Source organism: Grammomys surdaster, unplaced genomic scaffold, assembly GCF_004785775.1.
Source record: "Grammomys surdaster isolate TR1022 unplaced genomic scaffold, NIH_TR_1.0 191, whole genome shotgun sequence".
Classification (NCBI taxonomy): Eukaryota; Metazoa; Chordata; class Mammalia; order Rodentia; family Muridae; genus Grammomys; species Grammomys surdaster.
In genome coordinates, this window is record NW_021604636.1 from 16,458,320 (window position 1) to 16,481,350 (window position 23,031).

General features: G+C 44.7%; 1 protein-coding gene across 1 annotated transcript in view; it reads right to left on the reverse strand.

Annotated features, from left to right (window-relative positions):
- Kif5c (kinesin family member 5C) overlaps positions 1 to 22,367 on the reverse strand; it is a 153,369-nt gene extending 131,002 nt beyond the window's left edge. Inside the window, exon 1 of the mRNA XM_028769180.1 lies at positions 22,242 to 22,367. Within this exon, the coding sequence (XP_028625013.1) occupies positions 22,242 to 22,367 (126 nt within the window). The remainder of the gene's footprint in view (positions 1 to 22,241) is intronic.
- Between the last annotated feature and the right edge of the window lie 664 nt (positions 22,368 to 23,031).

Sequence of the window (23,031 nt, forward strand, 5' to 3'; positions counted from 1 at the left end):
TATGGACTGTCACTCCTTTGCAGGTAAAAGACCCCTCCATAGAGGTCACCTAAGACCATTGGAAAACAGAGACATTTACACTACGAGCCATAACAGTAGCAACCCAAGGCTCCAGCTGCATATGTAGCAGAGGATGTGTGGGGCAGTGGGCTATGAGAAAGCCAGAAAGCTTGGTAGAAATCTTCAAAGCCCCGGAAACCTCGGCCTGAAAAGGGTCACAGGACGGAAGGTTGCTTCAGATTTCCCATGCCAGTGGCCCTCTTAGCTTCCGCTTCCCACAAAGAGACCCGTGACCCTTATCACGTAGGATAACACCTCCATGCAAATAAGGCATCCTCAAACCCTCAAGCCAAACCAATAGGGGCTACCTGTTCTTTCCCCGAAACTATATATATATAATTCCAGAGCTCAAATTAAAAGACTACTACTACTACTGGTGTAAGGTCTCCTGCTGTCGGAGTGCTTTCTCGATCCCTCGCCAGTCGCGCATTTCAAAGGACAACACTCTCCTCTCCCCTCAGCGGGAAGAGCAAGCTGAACTGAAGGAGCTGAAACACTTCTCTTCCGTGCTACCCCCGGGAGGAGAGAACTAAAAGAGCTGATAACACTTTCTCGCTTTTGGGGCCTGGGACAGAGGTCCCGCTCCGCACGGCTGGAAGGCGTGTTTGAGCTGTGCCCTGGTTCACAGCTGCGCTCTCCTTCGACGCCACCCCCGCCTCTGGGGTTTTCGGGCAACCAGAGGCCACCGTGGAGCGAGCCCCACCCCGTCGGCTGCTGAAGGCCCTGGGCCAGCTCGGCTGACTCCTTCCACGCCCCCGACCCTGGAGTCTGCTCGCCCACCCCTGCTGGCCTGGCTTGGAGCTGACGCCAGCCGCCGCCCCGGTATCCTGCAGCGGTTCCGTCAGCACACGATCCCTAGGCCCAAGCACTGCACGACAAGGATGGTCTTATATGGCATCAGTGGGAGGAGAGGCCATTGGTCCCCTGAAGGCCCCATGCCCCAGTGTAGGGGAATGGTGAGGTGAGAGTGGGTGGGAGAGTTGGGGACCATCCTCATAGAAGCAGGGGAAGGAGGGATGGGATGGGGATTTGCGGAGGGGAAATGGGATAAATAAATGTAAATAAACGTAATAAATAAAATGTAAATAAATAAAATATCCAATAAAAAAGTAGCAAAATTATAGTTATGAAGTAGCAATGAAAATAATTTTATGGTTGAAGGTCATCACAACATGAGGAACTGTATTAAAGGGTCACAACATTAGAAAGGTTTAGAGCCACTGGTTTGATAGATGGTTTGGTGGTGACATTTAACATAAACCTGCCCATTCTGCTTCAGGTGATTTTTTTCAGACTGGACAGAATTGCTTCATTTAGGGCTTTTTACTCCGGATGTCTGAAAGCCTCTGTACGTCCATGCTAGATGAGATCCACCTTCTGATGGAAGAGAGAGAGAGAAGGGGCGAGTTTTGATAGTCTCTGGCCCTTCAAAGGCATCATGGGAAATCTAGTACTTGACAGGGATCTATAAACCCCACAGTTCAGTAAATGCACCTGCTATATGCTGACTTGCAAACCACACTCATTAGGTCATAACCAGTGTCCTGGCTAATGTTATGTCACCTTGATACAAACAAGAGTCATCTGAGAGGAGGGACCCTCAACTGAGAAAATGACTCCAGAAAATTGAGCTGCAAGCAAACAAAGCTGTAGGGTATTTTCTTAATGCGAGAGGCCCCAGCCCATTGTGGCAGGGAACAACCTCGCACTGGTGGTCCTGGGTTCTGTGAGAAAGCAGGCTGAGCAAGTCACGGAGAGCAAGCCAGTAAGAGGTATTCCTTCATGGTCTGTCTTAGCCACTGGTCTACTGCTGTGAAGACATACCAGGACCACATCAACTCTTATAAAGAAAAGCATTTAACTGGGGCTTACTTACAGTTCTGGAGGCTTAGTCCATTATCATCATGGCAAGAAACATGGTAGCAGGCATGGCAGCATGGTGCTGGAGAAATAGCTAATCCACCCTGATCCACTGACAAAGAGAGGCTGGCCTGGCATAGGCTTTTGAAACCTCAAAGTCCACCCCTAGTAACACACTTCCTCAAATAAGATTACACTCACTAATCCTTCAGAAACAGTGCCTGTCCCTGGTGATGAAACTTGCAACTATATGAGCCTACAGTGGCTGTTTTTATTCAAACCACTACAGCCTCTACACTGGCTCCTGCCTCCAGGTTCCTGCCCTTTCTTCAATAATGGACCACAAAGTTGATGTGTTAGCCAAATCCCTCTCCTTTACAACCTCCTTTTGGTCACAGTGTTTCATCATATCAGTAATAATCCTAAGAAAACTAGCGTTCTTCACAAAAGGCCTATGAGACAGACAATAGGGATAAGACAATCAGTGTCATTTCATAAAACCAGCATGTCAGGTATGTATCTCTGAGACTGTGTGCTAAGCTGTGGCCTGAATTGTTTCTTGATTTTCACGGTAAAATAAACAATGGTATCTAAAAACAAAAGAGAAATCTCAAACAGCTGCTCTAGAAGAACTATTCTCACAAGAATCAAGGCCTGTGTCTGGAAATACACAGGCCTTGAGGTCCAATAAATCCACCCCGGGGAGATAAGGGAAGGCTGGCATGCTTCTAGCATGGCCCTGTTGCTCCCTGTGAGCATGCTCGGAATAGGTCTTGTTCTCCCCTCCCCAGCTCCCCGTTTACACCAGCTAATCTCTAAGAGGGCTCACCTCAGGTTCTCTGCTGAGAAATCTTGACAATGTTATTTTATGTGAGTACACTGTCGCTGTTTTCAGACACACCAGAAGAGGGCATCAGATCCCATTACAGATGGTTGTGAGCCACCATGTGGTTGCTAGGAATTGAACTCAGGACCTCTGGAAGAGCAGTCAGTGCTCTTAACCGCTGAGCCATCAGGAAGCCACCATAGGCTCTAACCTCCAGAGCAAGTCTGATCTGCTAGAGAATACAGTGTGTTTTGTTAGAGACTAAGGTGCATCTGTCCCCAGGCTCGGATGTTGAAGTCCTGACCAATGATGGAGGGGTGGGGATCCCTAATCCAGTAAACTTCCTGTATTCTTAAAAGAGAAAGGAAGAGACACCAGATATCAGGGAGAGAGGGAGAGAGGGAGAGAGGGAGAGAGGGAGAGAGGGAGAGAGGGAGAGAGAAAGAGAGAGAGAGAGAGAGAGAGAGAGAGAGAGAGAGAGAGAGAGAGAGCAGTGCTGGCTGGGAGAGTAAGGACACATGAGAAAGTCTTTAATCTAGGAAAGCAAAAAATTCATGAAAACTCAACTTTGGTACCCTGATCTTAAATTTCTGGCTTCAGACAGTGAGAAAATAACTTGCTGTTGTCTAAGCCACTCTCACTGCATGGTTTAACAGTGAGAGCAGACTAGTAGACTAATACAGTCAGGTCCAAAGGGTACCCCATCCCTCCCCAAAAAGGGCAGGCCTACTGACTCAGTTCAAAATTGAGTCTAGCTCCAGCTTAATCCGGACTAAAAAAAAGATTTCTGGCAGTTAAACAAAAGCCAGCATTCCTTAGGAACTTTTGAAACCAGTTCCCATCTACCAAAAGGAGTCACTTCCCTTACCTCTGGCAGAAGGGACATATGACCCCACAGGCAGATGCCTGTGGTTGTATATCAAAGCCTGTGCAGGCCTCCAGCTTCCCTCAGTCCCTGTTCACAAGTATTTGTGATACATTTGAAAGTCCCATGCTGGCCCTTCTCACCTCAGATTCTTACTCTCTATAATCTCTGTCCCTGGCTACTCCTGATATTCTCACATATGTGTGCATGTGCCTGTGTGTTCATGTGCACGTGTGTCTGTCTTTCTGCAGAATTCTCTCTTTTCTTGCTTCTCTTCCTTCTTTCACAGACAGCCTCAGCCATGGCCAGTCTGCTTCTTTTTTTTCCTCTCTGCTCTGGACTCTTCCAGATGCCCCTGTTTTCTTTCTTTCTTCTCTACAATATCCTGTATCATGGAGTGGGCATGTCAGCAGTTTCTTTACTGTGCCCACACGCATACATATACTATCTAAAGAGAACTGGGTTTCAATGTTCTCTTATCTTCTACCATCAGATCTCTCAGAAACTACAAGAAACTATTTTGAAACATGAATATTAAAATAAGATACAGAAAGCACACAATATCTCAATATCTGTAAGAAAATTTTATAGATTCAAGACCAAGCAAAATCACACATACACACACACACACACACACACACACACACCACCCTAGAACTGATTATAGGTTTATCCTAGAGTGTGCCTATACCTAGGATGAGGGGCTGCAGCTGGGCCCAAGGACAAAATGGCAAAATTCTGAGCCAATGGGGCTTTCTGAGTGTGGATTTCATTAGAATAATTCACCACTTATTTTCGTTAGTTTTTAAATTGAAGACTGCTTTAGGATACATGCTTTTAAATTTTTCCCATTTATTTTTGTATGTGCAGCACACACACACACACACACACACACACACACACACACACACACGATGTCCTACAAACTCAAGACTTACCCACTAAGCCATCCTACCTGTCTCTTGTTACATATTCCTTTTAATTTAATTCCAATTCAATTTTAGAATTGAATTGATAAGCATGGTATTGAAATAATTTAACCCACATCAGACAGATAGTTATTCAGGGACAAATTGGGGGCATTTCTACTTTCCAAATTTTACTCTCTGAATGTTTAGTGAACCTAAAGAATATTTTATAATTGAAATAAAAAGAAAACTAAAGAGAGTAAAACAGAGTTAGAGAGAGGGCTCAGTGATTCAGAGTGCTTTCAGGGACCCAAGCTCTATTCTGGGTACCCACATCAGATGGCTCACTGCCACCTACAACTTTCACACAAGGAGAACCAATGCCCTCTCCTGTCCTCCCTGGGCACCTGGAGACACATGTACGCCCATATGTGCATACCCAGAGAGAAGGACACACACATACACATAAATAAAATAAAACAAAAAAAATTAAGAAAAAAACAAGCAAAATAAATTATCTGTGATCAGTGGTAGTTTCTTTAGCCCCCTCTCTCTTTCTTTCCTCACGTCTGTTCTCTAGAACAAGCAAGCTCAAGACACCAACCATCCTTTTAAAAAAGCATATTAGTTGACCTAAAATTAGCTTCGAATCTCAGATTCTGTGGCTCAGATTGATCTATTATGGGTATTGTATGTATGTTTATTTGAGATGTAAGATTGGCTGAAATCAGCCCGCACTCCTTGGGAATGAAGGTAATAGCTGAGGAGCTGTAACGTCACTCAACAGCTCTGCTGCCTGCTTATGAGGGAAGCACAGGCACAGGCATCCAAAGGAGGAAGTTTCTTATTCTTTTCTTCTCAAGGCAATTTAGGTAAATTATAGACATTTTCCTTTCAGAGTAGAGGACTATCAATAGAATGTTAAGTGTGGCTCATTTATATTAATGTCTTCAATTTAGAGCGTCTTGGTCTCATCTTCCTTTAGGAAATCAGCCTTCAGCTGAAATTAAAGTAAATTTTTTAAGATTAGGATGTTGCAAACCAAGAGAGGAGTGTTTGTGTGTGGTTTCCAGGTTTTAGTAGAAAAGGAAATAATTTCATAGCGATCATCTCCTGTGCGTAATGAATCTGAATACACTCAATTCAAAACAATATGAATGTACTCAGTACAAAAGAGTTTTTATACTTGTGAAATGAAACCACTTTGCCAAATCTGTCATATTCTTATGTTTCATCTTCAGTGAAACTATTCAGTGTCAGTGTTTTGAGCGCGCATGCACGTGTGTGTGTGTGTGTGTGTGTGTGTGTGTGTGTTCCAATGTGCCTGTGTGTTTGCTCATCTCTCTTACTAGACAGGGAGTTATTTTGGATCATGGTTTTACAGGTGTTAAGTCCATCAATTGGTCCTATTGTTTTTGGTGGTGGCAGCACATGGCCAAGGGAAAGGATCTGAATACAGGGTGGCACAGACCTCTTTGAGGGCACACTCCAGTGACCTATGATCTTCCAATTAGGTCCTACCTCTTAATGTTTCCACCACCCACCCCGCAAAAGCACCACACCGAGACGTAATCCTTAACACACAAGCGTAATCCTTAACACACAAGCTTTTCTAGAGCAGTCTAGAAGCAAACTGTAGCAGTGGAGAAATGGACGATACTCCTTAAGGAGTATCTGTATTTCCAGGTGGGTCCTGAAACAGGGAAGCACACATGCATCACATGTGTGCACATGCCCGCAAAAAAGAATAAGAAACCCTGCTTTCCTCAAAATGTAGGGTAGGTAGCTCAGTGGGAAAGCATTTATCTAGAATGAACAAGGTGTGGGGTCCAATCTCCAGTTATTAACAATAATAGAAAAGGCCAAAAGGCATAGTTTGAAGCTACTATTGTAGAAGAGCCACAGCATATGCCGGATCCAAACTGGACAAGTCTCAGCCACAATGCAGGAACCTCCCAGGGACATGTATACCATGAGAAAAACATTATGCGGAATGTGTCTCAGTTACACACACACTGTCGTGTGCAATTCTGGGACTGTGGTGATCTACATACAGTCTCCAGTGAAACGAACAACTTGATCCCGCAGTTACGTGGATTAAATGAGATTTGCTCATCCTTCTGACATTAAGTCAAAGGCATCCAACAGGTGAAAGTCACTTGGGACCAAGGGGAAATTGATGTTCTACATTATACCATCAGCCATAAAATTGTAGAAAGCAAATATTAATTGCATCCTCCTTCCCGGGAGCCTGAGGGGACAAGGGAGGCAGCATTGAAGAAATATCTTGTGGAAGTTATTTCTAACCCAGGCACAAGCCGTAGCAGTAAAACAAGTTGGCCTAGACAAATTTCATTTCCTCAAGGCCACTTTGAAGACCTTGCTGTCTGAGTCTCTTACTGCTGCCTCCACACCGGCTTCCCAGGCATGGCCGTTGGCAGCTTCGCTGTCCTTTGAACATGGAGTGGTCAGCTGCCCTTCTTTCCTCCCCTGGAAAATGCTTTCTGTCCCCTTCTTTTCTCTTTATCTCCTTCAGCACCGTTTAGTTTGGATCTTCATTTACCAAATTTTAAAGTAATGGTTGAACCGAAGTCCTAGATAACATTTTCACAAGCCAGTTACTTTAAGTGAACAGTGCTCAATGTGACAATTAAGGACACAGAGAAGGGTTCTGGGCTTAAGTGACTAAACCCATGGATAGAGAGCAGTATTCTGGGAAGGAAGGAAGGAAGGAAGGAAGGAAGGAAGGAAGGAAGGAAGGAAGGAAGGAAGGAAGGAAAGAAGGAAGGAAAGAAGGAAGGAAGGAAGGAAAATAAAGGCCTTCCAATCACACCCTCTACCTCCTGCACTGCCTGGACCTCTTCACAAGCTTTCTTCTATTTATCTGACTCGACTCAGTTGGCTCTGGATGTCTTTGCACACCAGGGCTTGCCAGTGGCCCCCACTAGAAGATGGACTAGTACATGTTCTCTTCTAGGACTAGAGTGCTGGCCTCTAGATGACACATAACTTTCAAAATGTAATCTCTTTTGTGTAGTTTGACTCCACCCTCCAGAAAAACGAATTCCCACCTCTGTCAGCACGGCACACACCAGGTCATCTAGTAAGGATTTCCCATGAGTGCTGCTGGATACAAATTAATGCTCACCCAGAAATAATCGTACCTGAGGATTTGAGAGAAAAGCCTTGTGGTCATTCCAAATATAAATGGCTATCTTCACTCAGCTCTGTCAGCCACTGTACTGAGGATACGGAACATCGATGCCCCAAATCTGTCCTTTTATATTACCAGACCGAGGACACACACACACACACACACACACACACACAGCAAAGACCAGAGGGTGGGGAGATCCCTGTGGATTTTCATTAGACCACTGCCATACCAATCACCCTTTAAATGATTCAGTTCCTTTACTTCAGAAATAGATTTGCTGCCAGATGGGGCAGTCACACACCCCTGAGGCTGGAGGAATTAGTCGAGCCTTTGTGGGAAACAATGGGCTGATAGTTAACAGGATCAGATTTATGTGCTCCCCGCACTGGATCCAGGAGATCTGCTTCTGGTTCATAAATTCTGTAGAAATAACTGGGCTAGTGAAAGCAGCTCCACGCACAGAGCCGCTCAGCAATGACGATCTAAAGTAAGTGCAAGGCGAAGAATTCAGTGTCAAAATACACAGACGGTTAGCAAATCACTATGTCAGCGCAGCGGACATTAACCGATGACTGAAAAGTAGCATCATGAAGGTATTATATCACATGGAAGCTGGGCTACTTGTATATCCATGATTGGTATACATTTTTTAACAGTAACAAACCAACAGGAGAAGGGAGGATAGAAATATTAAATGGCAAATTTGTGATGATTTTTGTGGCTTCTTTAATTGTGCTGCCTGCATTGCCCTCATTGTGGTTTTCCACCATTTACAAAGAAGATCCATCAATTCTCCATTGGTCCAGATACCAGGGGCCTGGGGGGGGGAGGGGAGTAGATTTTCAGCACTGAATCAGGTTCCTGCAATGAGCTGTGTAGCCTTCTTCACCTTCAAGGCAAGCTCTTCCAACAGATGCACAAAGAAAAGGCACCTGAGAGTGAGAAAAGGTTTCCTTGGCTTCACACTATAGTCCAGCTCTGCGTCCCCCACATTCTAATGGGTGTTTTTATCCCAGTAGGCAGAGCAACCTCATTAGAAGTCATCGTGCTAATGGAAAATTCGTCACCAGGACAAAAGAGCTCATCATTCCTACTCCAGACATCGACATCGCAGTGACAGAGGGAACAGGGCAGATTCCAGTCTGTGATGCTTCTTGCCTGGAAATTGAAAGCAAGTCTCCCAGAGAAGCAAGCCCAGGTGCTCCAAGCTTTGGGAGCTGTACGGGCTTGGGTGAAGACCTGGGCCTGGATTTCCTGCCAAACACTGGCTGCAAGGCTGACACAGGGCTGACCACAGAGCCAGGAAGCATGGTAGAATGCTGGCATTCCCTAGAATCCATGGGATCCAGTCACAGGTTGGTACTCTCTTTCATTCGTTAGTCACCAGTCCCCAGAAATCTTGTCCTTCATAGGGGCACTGTTGGGCTGCTGCTTGCTCCCAGGACTTCTCAAAAGTGACCCTCAACCTCCCAGCATTATGGGAGGGGAAGGGACCCCGATGACTACAGACTGGAATGCAGAAAATTGTTACAAGGAGAACTGCAAAGTAACTAGAGACAAGTTTACATTTGCAAAGTGGATTCCTCAAGATGAGGGACAAAGTGTTGGTCCCCTGCTGTCCCCAACAGAGAACCAAGTGTTCAAGGTTTTGCTTCCACTTCTCTGGACAGGTATTTACAAGGTTCATTTTTCCTTCTTGTTGTTGGCAGGGCTCACAATGTTTAACTGAGCTGAGTACATAGTAGGCCCTCAATACACCGGAGAGGAACTACATCCTGCGATTGTAAAGTCGGAACACTGTACCTAAATGCTAGGGCAGCATTATCCAAGAGAACTAATGCTAGACCCAGGTGCAATTTTAAATTCCATATTAGGCACATCTCGATAAAGCAAAACTGACGTCAAACTCATTCCATCCAAAATATCTCTGCAGTGTGTAATGGATCTTATCCATGGTAATGACGTCTTTTACTGTGGGTGTTTTGTTTGTTGGTTTGGGAAGTGCTGTTTTATTGATACTAACTCTTCAATGTCTGGTATATATTTTGCAACTACCAAACATCCCAACATGGATGAGCCATATTTCAAGTTGCACCTCTTTAAAAATGGAAACATTTTTGGGTAATAATGTATTTAACATCAAATTCCACATAATCTACTTGGTACTACTTTAGATTTGATTTATATAGATTTTTTGGGTGAGGGGACAGGTGTGCGAAATCATTTGTGTGTGTCAAAGCCAGAGATAATCTCAGGGTAGCTTCCTTTGGGGCTCTGACTCCATCTTACTTTCTGAGACAGTCTTTTAAGTGAGCCTGGAGTCACAGGATTCTAGACTAGCCAGCCAGAGAGAGCAGAGCTCACCTTTCCCTGCCCCCTACCAGGGCTAGAAAGTGACAAACATGTATCTATTTTCTCCTTTGCAGATGCTTTTGGACAAATATCTAGATATTTAATATACAGATCAGAAAAAATGTATAAAATAAATCTTGAAGGAAGCCTTTGCCAAGAGCCATGTTTACCACGGAAATTCAGTAAGCGCATGTGCAAGTAACTTCTGTTTGTCTAGGACAGAGTATGCAGGACGTTGCTTCCTAGTCATCTAAACAGATAATTGGTTGTACTGTTTTGTTTAGTTCTTTCTAAAGAGCTACACATTTTTCTTCTAAAGCTAATGTTTCTCTCACTTATATTATAAACATGAACTTATTGTATGGGATCATGAATTCAATGGATCGCAGTGGCATTAGCAACAGCAATCCAAGAATACCACAATCCCCTTTAAAAGTCAGCCCCTCCTTTACTTCACCTGTCCATTGGGTTTGTCCCACAGGAATCCCATGACACACACAGTATGTGTCATGGCTTAGGTAGGACCATCCCAACATAGGCACAAGACTCAAGGTCAGGTGACGAGTATTAAACCCTCCTTTCCTCACCCCATCACCCTACTCCCTTGATGTCCAAGCCTGTAGGAACTTGAGACAACTCAGCTGGGCCTGGAATTTGTGAGTTCTGACTGTCACTTAACAAGGAGAGAGAAACGGCCCAAAAAGCTAGACCCTGCAGAGGTCGGTTTACCTCAGTTTATCACAGAAGTCAAGCACTGAAAGTACTGATTCAGAACCTTAGCTCTTCAGATCAAATCTAAGAGAGGTCTAGACACTGGCCAATCAGATGGGCATCTGTCCCTCTGTTTGCAGTAGGTGGCAGCTATAAGAGAAATAAAGCCCCTCCCCCGGCAACTCTACCAAGTTTCTGATGTTAGAGGCAGCAGTTTTCTGCCCCAGTTCCTAAGTGGAAATCAATAACCTCTGAGAAGCAAGGTTCCAGACAGGCTTTGAGGAAAACTACAGAACACCCTCCCCAGAGATTTAAGCAGACAGCTCTGGGCTTCTCCAGAGGCAAAGGGCAAGAAAAGAACTGGAGTGAAGCCAGTATGGAACCTAGGACAGGTCCCTGAGGCTTGTCAGTGCTTGTGCTACAGAACCAAGATCTTCATAGAAAATGCTTCTAAAATAAATATTATTGGTCTGCAGCTCCTCAGAACATACCCTGCAAAGTGTCAAAACAGAAATTATCTGAATTTGTTTTTTTCCATTTTTCTCGTCTTTTAATGAAAAAAAAAAATCATACAGAAACTACTGAACTATTTCCTTTATGTGATGCACCAAATTTTGTTCTCAAATACCCACTTCAGCCCCTGAAAATGTGTTTCCCCAATATCCAATTCACACCAAGGATGAAAAGGTAAGATGAAAATCTTCCAAACACACCAGAAATAGCTTCTCCAAGTCACTGATCAAACCGGGCTGAGTATCGTGGTTGGAAGACAAACGGCGTGCATTTGCCTGTCCCTGGAGATTCCGCAAGCTGACTCGATCAAACCCGGGAGTGTGCAGCAAGCAGTAAGGCAAAGTGACAGAGTGTGGAGCTTTTTCAGCTGTCTTGTGAAAAGGCAGCACCAGCCTTGCTTGATTAGAAAGGATAATGTTGGCAGGGCTAGTTCTGGAACCCTGACGAGCCCTCCTCGCTGGGTGCATGTTCCGAATGTTCCTGCCTCCACGAGCGCTGGGTCCCAGTAGAGCCCCTACTTGTTTCAAGGTGAACATGGCACATGAACATTTCTCTCTCCCCAGTGGACTCAACAGTACCTGCCAATCCAATCCAAGTTCACTTTCAGAAGAATTTATGAGGCCATGGGTGCTTGTCAGTGGGGAATCACTGGTAGTATTTTAGTTACTGTGGTGTTTTGAGTTACATTAAAGGGTCCTGACTTTTTAGAGATACGTATAGAAGTTTGGGGATCAATTTACATGAAACTCGAGATTACTACCGTCAAGGAATTTAGGGAATATGGGAGAGGTTAGGAGAGGCTGTCAGGATGAGGGGATTGGCTATTTGGTGAGGATGGTTAAGCCTGGTCCTGGAGCACCTAGGAGTGCGCCTGTTTATTCCTTCCTCTCTGATGTACGTTTGAATTTTTACTGGTTTTTTTTTTAATAGTAGCTAGTGATCAAGGAAAAAGAAACACGATCCTCTTCCTAAGGCCTTTCTGAGAGGAGTTTTTAATTCTTACTCGGTGCCCCACTTCCCAGGGGTATCACAGGGTATCCAATGTCAGCACAAGAAGGCCATCCTATTTGTCTTTAAGACTACTGGCCTCTCTCTCTCTGTCTACCTCAAGAGAAAGATTTAGCTTTTGATCACCTGGAAGAAACAGCATCTTTTGGGATATTGAAAATGACGAGAGACCTCCTACAAAGCCCAGTGGTTCACACTGAAAATCTGAAGACAGTGCTGCACTCTGGATCTAGGGGTTAACAGTGCATGACGAAGACATGCTCTGGTAAGAATTTAATTTAGCACAGACAGGACTGCCTGATGAGACAAACTGGCAGCAATTCCACAGGACAAGCAGGGAAGTGAGACTATAAGACACAGGACAAGATTCTCCATCCCCAAGCTGCTCCTTCCGCAGACTGAGGACGCACTAGAGTCAGAGCTAACCTTTATGCCTCCATCTCAACTGTAGAAATGTACTTTACCAAAATAACTGGGCAAATCCACAAAGAAGGCTGGTAGGCTGAGATGGATAACATCCATTTACAATGGGTGGAAAATAGAGAAAACCCCTCAGTTCGAAGCAGTTAATTGATTAGAAAACACTGAAATCATACATAGTCTTCAAAATGCAAATGTCAGAACTATGCCACTGAGTAAGCTGGATTCTAGAACACACACTATAAAACAGAATCTGCTTTAAAACCAAATATACAGGAAGGAGAGGTATTCACAGGGAAATGTTAACTGGTATTTCCTGCTCAGTGACAATGAGCTATTTTTGCTGCCTTCATGATTTTCATGATCTGACATTTCTCAGTGAGTATATATTTTAAAAGCACTCTCAAAAACTACTAAAAACTATTTTTTTCCTTTCTGTAATAGAATCTCACTATGCAGCTCAGGCTGGAGATGTTCCTGCCTCAGCCTCATAGGTTCTGGGATTGCAAGTGGATACCACCACACCCAGGTCAGAGAAACGCTATTCATATTGTTACAATGATAATAACAAAACCATGAATGTAGCTAAGGCAGGAAAGACATGTTTCCAAAACCAGAGAAGTCAGGATTGTGTCCCAAGCAAATAAACACAGGCTCAGGTTGGCAAGAGGGGCTCCTTTGCACAGACATCTGCTAAACATCTCTGTTCCTGGCACCGTTCCAGGTCTTGAGAACAGAATGAATAAGCATGTTTTCCTGGCATTCACATGGTTTTCAGCCCAATGGGAGAAAAGTAGGTATTGTGCCTGACTGGGAAAATATACAGAAAGGGCTAATCCTACCTTACTGACAGGACTAGGAAAGGAGGGCTGGTCAGAGTACCCAAGGAAGTGCTGAAGGAGCAGAAGCAAAGGGATTAGATGCTTGCAGGGAAGCTATGGAGGCCATCTCTGGAGCACGGAGGTGTAAGAAGCTGGACGTAGGGGAAAGGGTCACTGAGACAGGATACAGCACAGCTGGAACATAGATTGGGATTTCTTTTTCTTTTCTTTTCTTTTTTTTTGTTTTTTTTTTTTTCGAGACAGGGTTTCTCTGTATACCCCTGGCTGTCCTGGAACTCACTCTGTAGACCAGGCTCGCCTCAAACTCAGAAATCTGCCTGCCTCTGCCTCCCAAGTGCTGGGATTAAAGGCGTGCGCCACCACCGCCTAGCTGGGAGAAGGTTTTCAATCTGTGGGTCATAGCCCCCAGAGACCATCAGAAAACAAAGACATTCACATCACAATTCATAACAGTAGCAAAATTAGAGTTATGAATAGCAATAAAAACAATGTTATGGTTGAGGATAGCCACAACATGAGGAACTGTATTAAAGGGCCATAGCATTAGGAAGATTGAGAGCCACTGGAGGGAGGGGAGAGTCTGGGCCAGTGGGCTAACTCACAGAAGCATCTGGGTCCCTCCTGCAGACACCAAGAAGCTCTGAAAGACCTGTGGTTTCCCAAGGTGAGTGGGTCCCACAGGAGTACAGAGAAGCAGCCACTAGTTGGCCCATATAGGAAATGATTTCTGAATGCTTCTTCAATACCAGCCTCTGAGTCTGTGGATTAAGTGCCTCACACCACGCTAACCCGAAGGGAACTGCTACCATCGCTGTCTTCCAACTGAGGAAGCTGGAACTCAATAGAGGCCAGCCAATTTCCACACTAAGAGATGTCAGATCTGGGCGTCCCTCCCAGGCTGACCACATATGTTTGGGGCTAGAGACACTGGAATGGATTTCATCTGTTCGCTCCCACTCTCTCCACATTTACAAATGATGACAAAAATGTGTAACAATTTCTACTAAAAGAAATTTAGTTGATGTGCAATAAATGGATAAGGGGTGTGCTTTCTCAGCCACAAAAATAAGATTTTTTTAATTGTTTGAAAAAGGAAGAAATAAGATGGAATTGGACCCATCTGGGAAACTTTTTTTTACCTCAAGAGAAACCATTTGGAAGCAGGCTCTTTTCTTTTCTTTTCTTTTCTTTTCTTTTCTTTTCTTTTCTTTTCTTTCCTTTTCTTTTCTTTCTTTTTTTAATAATACACAGGTGAAGTATGAGGCAAGGATCACAGGAAAACATAGGGGAGTGTTAAACTTTAAATAGGTAGGATGGAGAGTGGAAAACATTATTCTTAAGATGTAGAGTTGGGCCATATGAATGCAGGTAGACAGAGGAATATCTCCTTTAAATAACCGTTATTTAAAGAAACGCAGATATCAACATTATGCAGACTCACTGCCAAGCTGGGCGAAAGAACAACTTCAGTCAGAATACATTTACAACGTGTCTATGCAAACTACAGTAAAGCAGACAAAATCACTTAAACAAATAAGTAGACAGATACATGAATACACAAACAAGCAACCTCTGCCCAAGGAACTTACAATGCGGCAGGGGAAGACACACATGCCTGCTGTCTTGGGAATGATAGCCTCAGATAAAGAAGCTGCTACTGGAGCCTGTAACTACATGGACCACGAGGTTCCTCCACAAGTAAGATGAAGAGTGGCTACTCAAACAGAAGAAGGGGGTGAACAGACACCTAAGATGCAAGAAGGATGTTCAGAGGAGAGCCAAAGGATGGCAAGAACCTGCAGGAACAAGTCTAACTCTGGAAAGGAGGGAATTTATACAGGGGATAGGAAACCTGGGAGATAATCAATACTGGGCATTTTCTTTGTGCCACATGATGACCAGTTCAGTAGCCTATTACCCTTTTAGATAATTCTCTCTACTTGTTAGGGTATCTGTCTTCATTAGGGTTTCTATTGCTGTAACCAAGGAAACTCTTATAAAGAGTCAAATGTTGCCACATTTAATTGGGACTGGCTTATAGTTTTAGAGGTTCAGTCCATTATCATCACAATAGGAAGCATGGTGGCATGAGAAGAAGCTGGGAGTTCTACATCTTGATCCACAGGCATTGGAAGGAAGACCATGTGTGATACTGCACATGGCTTGAGCATAGGAGATCTCAAAGCCACCCACACAGTGACACACTTCCTCCAACAAGGCCACACCTACTCCAATAAGGCCACAGTTCCCCATGGGCCAAGCATTCATACACATGAGTCTATGGGAGCTGAATCTATTCAAACCACGACAGTGTCCGAACTCAATTTTGTCTGACTTTGTAGCTGTCTCTACTTAGCTTTTCATTATGAAGCACCAACTGTATTCCTCTCCAGGAACAGTGAGCCCCCCTGAAAAGTGTGTGCCAGCTTATAACTACTCCCCTGAGTTTGTGCACTCTGATCTTACATGGCATTTTTTATAGAAAATTACTAATCTACTTTCAGGAACTAAAAACGTCTCTGAATTTAGAGCACAGGAGACGAAGGACTGAAACATTGAGACGCTACTAGTTTAGTATGCACTTAAAGTGACTGACTAAGCTATTTAAAACTTTGGCTTATAATGTTACCACTTTTAGACAGGAATGCAAAATGGTCCAACCTCTTTGAAAAAGTCTTTGGCAGTTTCTTACAGAATTAAACATATAGTTACCAAATGATACAGCAATCCCACTTCTGGGCATTCAACCAAGAGAAACAAAAATGTATGCTCACACAAAATCTATATGCAAAAGCTTATAGGGGAATCATAATCACACCAACTGGAAACAATCCAAATGCCCTTCAAAAGACGAATGAAATAAGCACTACGGTATGTCCATACACACAATAAGAAGTTATTACGCAAAATAGTGACAAACATGTATATATATATATATATATATATATATATATATATATATATATATAACAGAAACAAACCACAAAGAGTTGCTAAGTGAAAAAATCCAGACTCAAAAAGACATAATATTTTATGACAACCTGGCAAAAGCAAAATTCCAGAGAGGAAAAACAATGAGTGACAGAAGGGTGAATAGTTTGTGTGTGTGTGTGTGTGTGTGTGTTGTTTTGATGAAAATACTTTATACCCTAGTAAGGTGTTATATAGTAGGCATATTAATATTCCTCAAAGATGCCCACACTCCCTAGCCCCATTATAAGTTAATGTGATATGATAAATGGGACTTTGTACACAGAATTAAGCTTGCTCATTGTCTTAGTCATGGTTTGTATTCATGCACAAACCATCATGACCAAGAAGCAAATTGGGGGTGAAAGGGTTTATTCAGCTTACACTTCCACATTGCTGTTATTACCAAAGGAAGTCAGGACAGGAACTAACACAGGGCAGGAACCTGGAGGCAGGAGCTGATGCAGAGGTCATGGATAGGTGCTGCTTACAGACTTGCTCCTCATGGCTTGCTCAGCTTGCTTTCTTATAGAACCCAGGATCATCAGCCCAGGGATGGCACCACGCACAATGGGCCTTCCCATCCTTGATCACTAATTGAGAAAATACCTTACAGCTGGCTTTCATGGAAGCATTTTCTCATGGGAGGCTCCTTTCTCTGTGACAACTCCAGTTTGTGTCAAGTTGACACACAAAACCAACCAGTACACTAATCAACTAACAACATGAAAAGAAAATCTTAAATGATCATGGAGTGGGCCTACAAACCACTGACTTCTGCCACCAATTTTGAGTGAGCAAAGCTATAGCTTCTGCCTAGACCCTCCAGCCAGAGCACTGCCCACCAGCAGTCAGTTTGGACTCTTAGAGACTCAAGATGGAGAAAACACCCACCACTGGGTTTCTGACCTGTGTAAACTGACAAAATTACCTGGGTTCTGCTCAGCCTCTAAAGTCATGGCAGCCTTCTACTGAACTGAAAGGAGGTGACATCAAACACTGTTTTCAATTAAAACAATATTCTTAACAAAGGTCTAGTGCTGAGTAGTTTTTTAATTCCTACTTTAAAAGGTGAATAAATAGAGTGGACCAAAAGAACAATTCTCAAGTACTGTCCCTTCTCTTCAACCTTAATCTCCAGGCTCTGTCAGATACCTTCCTTTTCTGGCCATCCTAATTCCCAAGGTCACTTTCCTCACCCATGGCCTGTTCTGGGTTTGTGACTGACTCCAAGGCTCTCAGATGACACTGTCTCGGGGGGAAAGTAGCCATGTGTAGCAAGGCCTACATTCTCAGGGGTACAAACAGAAATACCCAACGAGAAGAAACTGAGGTGGAAAAGGCCGTATTAAAGAACCAGTAGAAACTGGCCAACCCAGAGATCTCCCATCAGTACAGGGGCTTCACAACCGAGGGGCAGAGCCCTCAGTAATGAATGACTCACCAGGACTTTAGCAGATAATGAAGGTGTCCTCTAAGAAATCCTCTAAATGCAGTAATTTTCTCTGAAGACTTAATGTGATACAAGAAAAAGGACATTTTCTAGTCATAAGCCCTCCCCTCCCACTCTGGCTCAGCATCAGAATCAGTAGCTCTCCTAATTTTCAACAAGCCGAACACAGTATTTTTTTCCTCCAATTTTTTTATAGCCCTTTACGTATAATTAATGTTCTCAGAGCATTTGTTTACTTTAACTATTTCCCACATCCTGCTTATAAAATTAAGTCAGTGAGGTAAGTTACTATAACAAAGAAGAGACGGGAAGGATAGTTGAGTCAGGAAAGTGCCTACTGCACAAACATTAAGATCTAACTTAAACCCCCTGGTACCCACATAAGCCGGCAGGTGTAACAGCAGGCATTTGTCTCTATGGTCAGCCTGTCCTGCCAGATGGGCAAACTCAAAGTTCTGTGAGAGACTCTGCCTCAAAAAATAAGATGGAAAACAACTGAGGAAGACACCTCTGGCCGTGTGTGTGTGTGTAATACAATAAAAAATATATTAAAGGTTCCCAGGATAACAGAGATCAATAAACGCTGCCATATCATCTATGGATAAGCCCCTAGAGCAAAAGCTGGATGGTCCTCATCTCTACAGGAGCTGACAATATCACTACATATGTAATAAAACTAATAATAATATAAGGGAAAACATGTGAGGTCAAATACAAAACAAATGCAATGGTTTGAATAAGAAATGTCCCCTATAGCCTCATGTATTTGAATATTTGGTCTCTGGTTGGAAGGGATATTTACAGAGGTTATGGAACATTTTGGAGGTGTGGCTTTGCTGGACAAAGTAGTCACTGGGGACTGGCTTTGAGAGCCAGTTAGAGCCTCACTCTCACTTCTGGTTCGGTCTCTCTGCCTGAGTTTGTATTAGAGGAGGTGCTCGCTCAGCTTCTTGCTCTAGCTGACTGCACTCATGCTTCCCTGCCATTACAGACTCTGCCTCTGGAACCAGGGGCCCAAAAATACTCTCACGGAAAGTTTTTAGTCATGGCATTCTATCACAGCTACAGGAAAATAAGGACTACAATACCATTCGTTCCAAGTAAAGAGACAGGGTTTGTGGATGGAAAAGTCAGGGCAGAGGAGCAGCGGAGGAGGAAGGATTTACATGAAAGCTCCAAACAGAACACACGGATGGTAAGGAGACTCTTCCAAGACGCACATTTCCTTAAAGGGAAACCTAGAAATTCCACCTGACAATCTTTCTCTCTTGATGTACAACTCAATAAGAACTAAACAGGACTTTAAGGGGGGGCACAAATATTCTCTATTTCAAAACTAAGAACTTCCAGGTTTCTGACCTGAACTAACAGCGAACTCCACCAAATGTCCTCCTTTACTTGTGTCTGCTGAGACTGAAAGTGAGATTTCTAGGAGGTTCTAAGTTCCACATTCTTTGGACATCCTTACCATGTACCCACTGAGATCAATTCTGCCTAAAATTGAGCCATGCATGTTGCTGTCACCTTGGGGGCATTCCACATTCTGACAGGCTATATTCACATCTGCATAAATAATTAGTAAGAAGGGTCCTAAGGCCATGCCAACACAAATCTTAACACTTATTATCTCAGAGTGGTCTGGTCTATGGTCTATATATTCATCAACCAAAAGATGCACACAGCAAGGTTCATAGCAGCACCATCCAGAATAGCCCCCAAATGGACGCAGGCCAACTATCTCTCCAAAGCTACTTACTGAGCTTAGTGGCTCACACCTGTAAGTCCAGTACTGTGAAGGCTAAAGCAGAAGAATCATGAGGTCAAAGGCAGCCTGGACTACAAAGCTAGACCCTCTTGAAAAATATCTAAGAAATAAGTAAATTTAGGCATATTCATATGGTACACTACAAACAAGACCAATTTGACAAGCATAATGTTGAAATGCCGTTGACAGAAACACAAAAGACAACCTATTGTAGGGTTTTACACTGAAAAAAAAACAAGCAAAACTAATGTGTGATATCAGAAATCAGAATATTGTTACTCTGGGGTGTTGGGGTCTGACGGTTACACTGGAGAAATCTCTAACATCTAGAAAATGCCTGTTTCTTTGAAAAGTCATCAGAATAATTGTTAATGTTTTTCTATATGGTGCCTTATTTCAGTAAATTAAAGTAATAGGATGAGGAAAAATCACCTTACAATTTAAGTGCGGTACATATATTCACATCCATAACTTTTTGCTAAAATGTTTGTGTCTGCTTGTTTTAACTTAGTATTATTTGTGTACACATAGACTGGAGAAAAAAAGCATATACTCATAGTAATAGTACTAAAGTTAAGAATCTCTTCTTTGCAACAGAGAATTTATTACTCTACTTCACTGTTCCTTGTAGAAGAGGAGGAAGGTGGGGGAGAAGGCAGAGGATGGAGAGTGAAGAAGAATTAGGTATGAGAAGAACTTCAGGCCCTTTAAAGCATCGGGAGAGAAAACAAAAACAAACACACAAAATAAAACAAAACAAAACACAAGGTCACCAGAACATTTTCAGGCACTGAGCAATTGTTACTTTAAAAATTGTTTCAAGCCAAGAGGGAGGGACTAGAAGTCCCTAGCAACTGCCACTCTGATTGAACCACACCTCAGTGAGGAAACAGCAGATCAGACAAAGATGGGATCTCAGGCTAGGAGTTGTAACCCTAGCTCCAGTCGGCCATGGATATATCACTAACCCATATATGCCAAGAAGTATAGAATTACCTCATCAATAATTGTAGCAGACATCTTTTCTGCAAGTTAACCCTAAGCAAAGGAGAGGAAATCCCTTTCCTTCCCCATAGGTCAGATATCAGAGTAAGTGGCTGCCCATCCACAGAGCATTCAGAGGTATGTCTTTTCCTATAACTGAAAACCCAGAGGAAAGAAATCATACTCTGCAGGGGGTGGGAGGAGGCGCCTTCTTAGACAAAATACAAGATGAAGCCCCCAGGCCAAGGCTTGGCCTCTAATGCAGGATGGTGGAAAACACCCGCCTAGCAGTACCAGGAGCACCTGCTGGTCCAAGACCTTTGCAGTGGCTGCAGCAGATAACCTTGCCAAAGATGCTGGGGACAGACTGAGTGAAGAACCGCAGGGCTCATGCTTGAAAAAGGTTAGGTGTTCTCTAGCTATACACTCAGAAAGCTGTCACCTGTCAATCACTTGACCTAAATACAACAGTCACTGGGGGGAGTTGGGGGAGGGGGTAGTCCGAGCATGCTCAGTGATGGAGATGACATCACTTAATCAATGCTGGAAACGGGAAGGCTGCATCAGCAGCCTGGAGCGGGATGCCAGGAACGTACCAGTGGGGACGTAGAGGCTCATATTAACTCAATCCCTCTCCACGCGGCTCGAATACAAAGAGGGCACCGTGGGCCACACACACTCTAGGGAGAGCAGGCTAAGAAAGGGGGCGCGGACAAGACTAGTTTATTTCCTTTGGTACATTCCCTTAAGAACTATAAGGGAGTATCCCCTCCTATTGCCAGACTGCAGAGAGGGAGCTAAGTTGGAGGAAGCAATGTGGGAGGGAAGGTGGGGAAAGGTGATCAAAAGAGAGACCCTGGATCGCTTAAGTAACTTCTGCTCTTGACACAGAGGGGTTATTTGGGAACTCCCTCTCTTAGCAGATTTAGAATCTTCTCTCCATCTAGAACGAAGCATACGAGGCTATCTGCAGACACTAGGGAGAAAGGATCTGGTTGGGGAAGAAGGGAGTCCAGCAGATAAAGCACAAATCCAGGACAACTGGGGTGACAGGAAGCAGGAAACATAAGAGACCGCCCAGAGACACCAAGAGCACCCCCTCACCTTCCACAAGGGAGCAAGGTGAAACCGCCTATGGAAGGCCCAGGGGATTTTGTTTTTCTTGCGCCTTTTCTCCCTACCTTTTTTAACTAAGGTCTTGAGACAAATCGAACCCTGGAATGCCTAGATGCATCTGTGGGTTGTAGAGCATACACTTTGACCAAGGCCTGGGCATCCCTACTTGCTGGCAAGCCGAAACACTGCTCACGCGGCGGCGAGAGTGGGAACAATAGGCCCACCCGAGCCCCCACCCGCGAACAATGGCGGACCTCGCACTCCCCCGCCACCCCGCGCCACCACCGCCGAGAGGGAGTCACCGGCCAAGGGCTCTCTTACGGTCTACCCGCGAGCCCAGCCCCACTGGGATGTCCGAGGTAGCGTCCGGAAGATCTCTACTCAGGCTACGGTGCAAAGCCAGAGGAGGGCAAGACACCAAGGCCACTTACCCCGATCACTACCGTCTCCTCGCCTTTGAATTTGGGGATGAATTTGTCCCCGCGGAGGATCTCCGCTTCGTTGAGGGGCCGGAACCGGCACATCACTTTGATGCTACATTCGGCTGGATCCGCCATCTCGGGCCGCGGCAGGAGGGAGCACGGGGATGGGGTGGGGGGCACGGCTGGGCAGCGCCACGGAGGAGGCCGCGAACCAACCGCTGCCCGCTGCTAGGCCGTCTCCCGCAGCTTCTCAGCAGGTCATCGCAAGCCTGCGCTGGGTGCCGGGCAGCGCCGCCGGGAAGGAGAGCAGCGGTTCAGCAGGGCGGCCCTGCTGCTGACCTCCAGCCCGGTTCTGCGCCCCTGGCTCACCTGCCCGCGACCACGCGGCAGGCGGACTAGGCGATGCTCAGGGAGCAATCCCCGCCCGGCTCAGACCTCCCGGGCTCCGGCGCGCTCAGCCATCCTGCATCAGCACCACGGCGCTCCGGCACCTCCAGGCCCGCCCCTCTGCCCCGCCTCGGCTCGGTGACGTCACTGCAGAGATCCGCCTCACTCTGGGTGTGAGCGCGGCGCTTCCCGGGACTTGTAGTCACTCTACCTGCAGGTGGGAGGAGGGCAAGGCTTAGATTAGCTTGTGAGGACCTCTGGAAACTGCAGGACTGTTGGGGCTCACAAGCCAAGAACGGAATGGAAATGAGAGTTAATATTCCCAGTTAAACTCTATTTAAAAAAAAAAAAAAAAAGCCTGGAAAAAAAACACTTATCAACACTGTACAACTGAAGAGTCACAGAGCGTTTC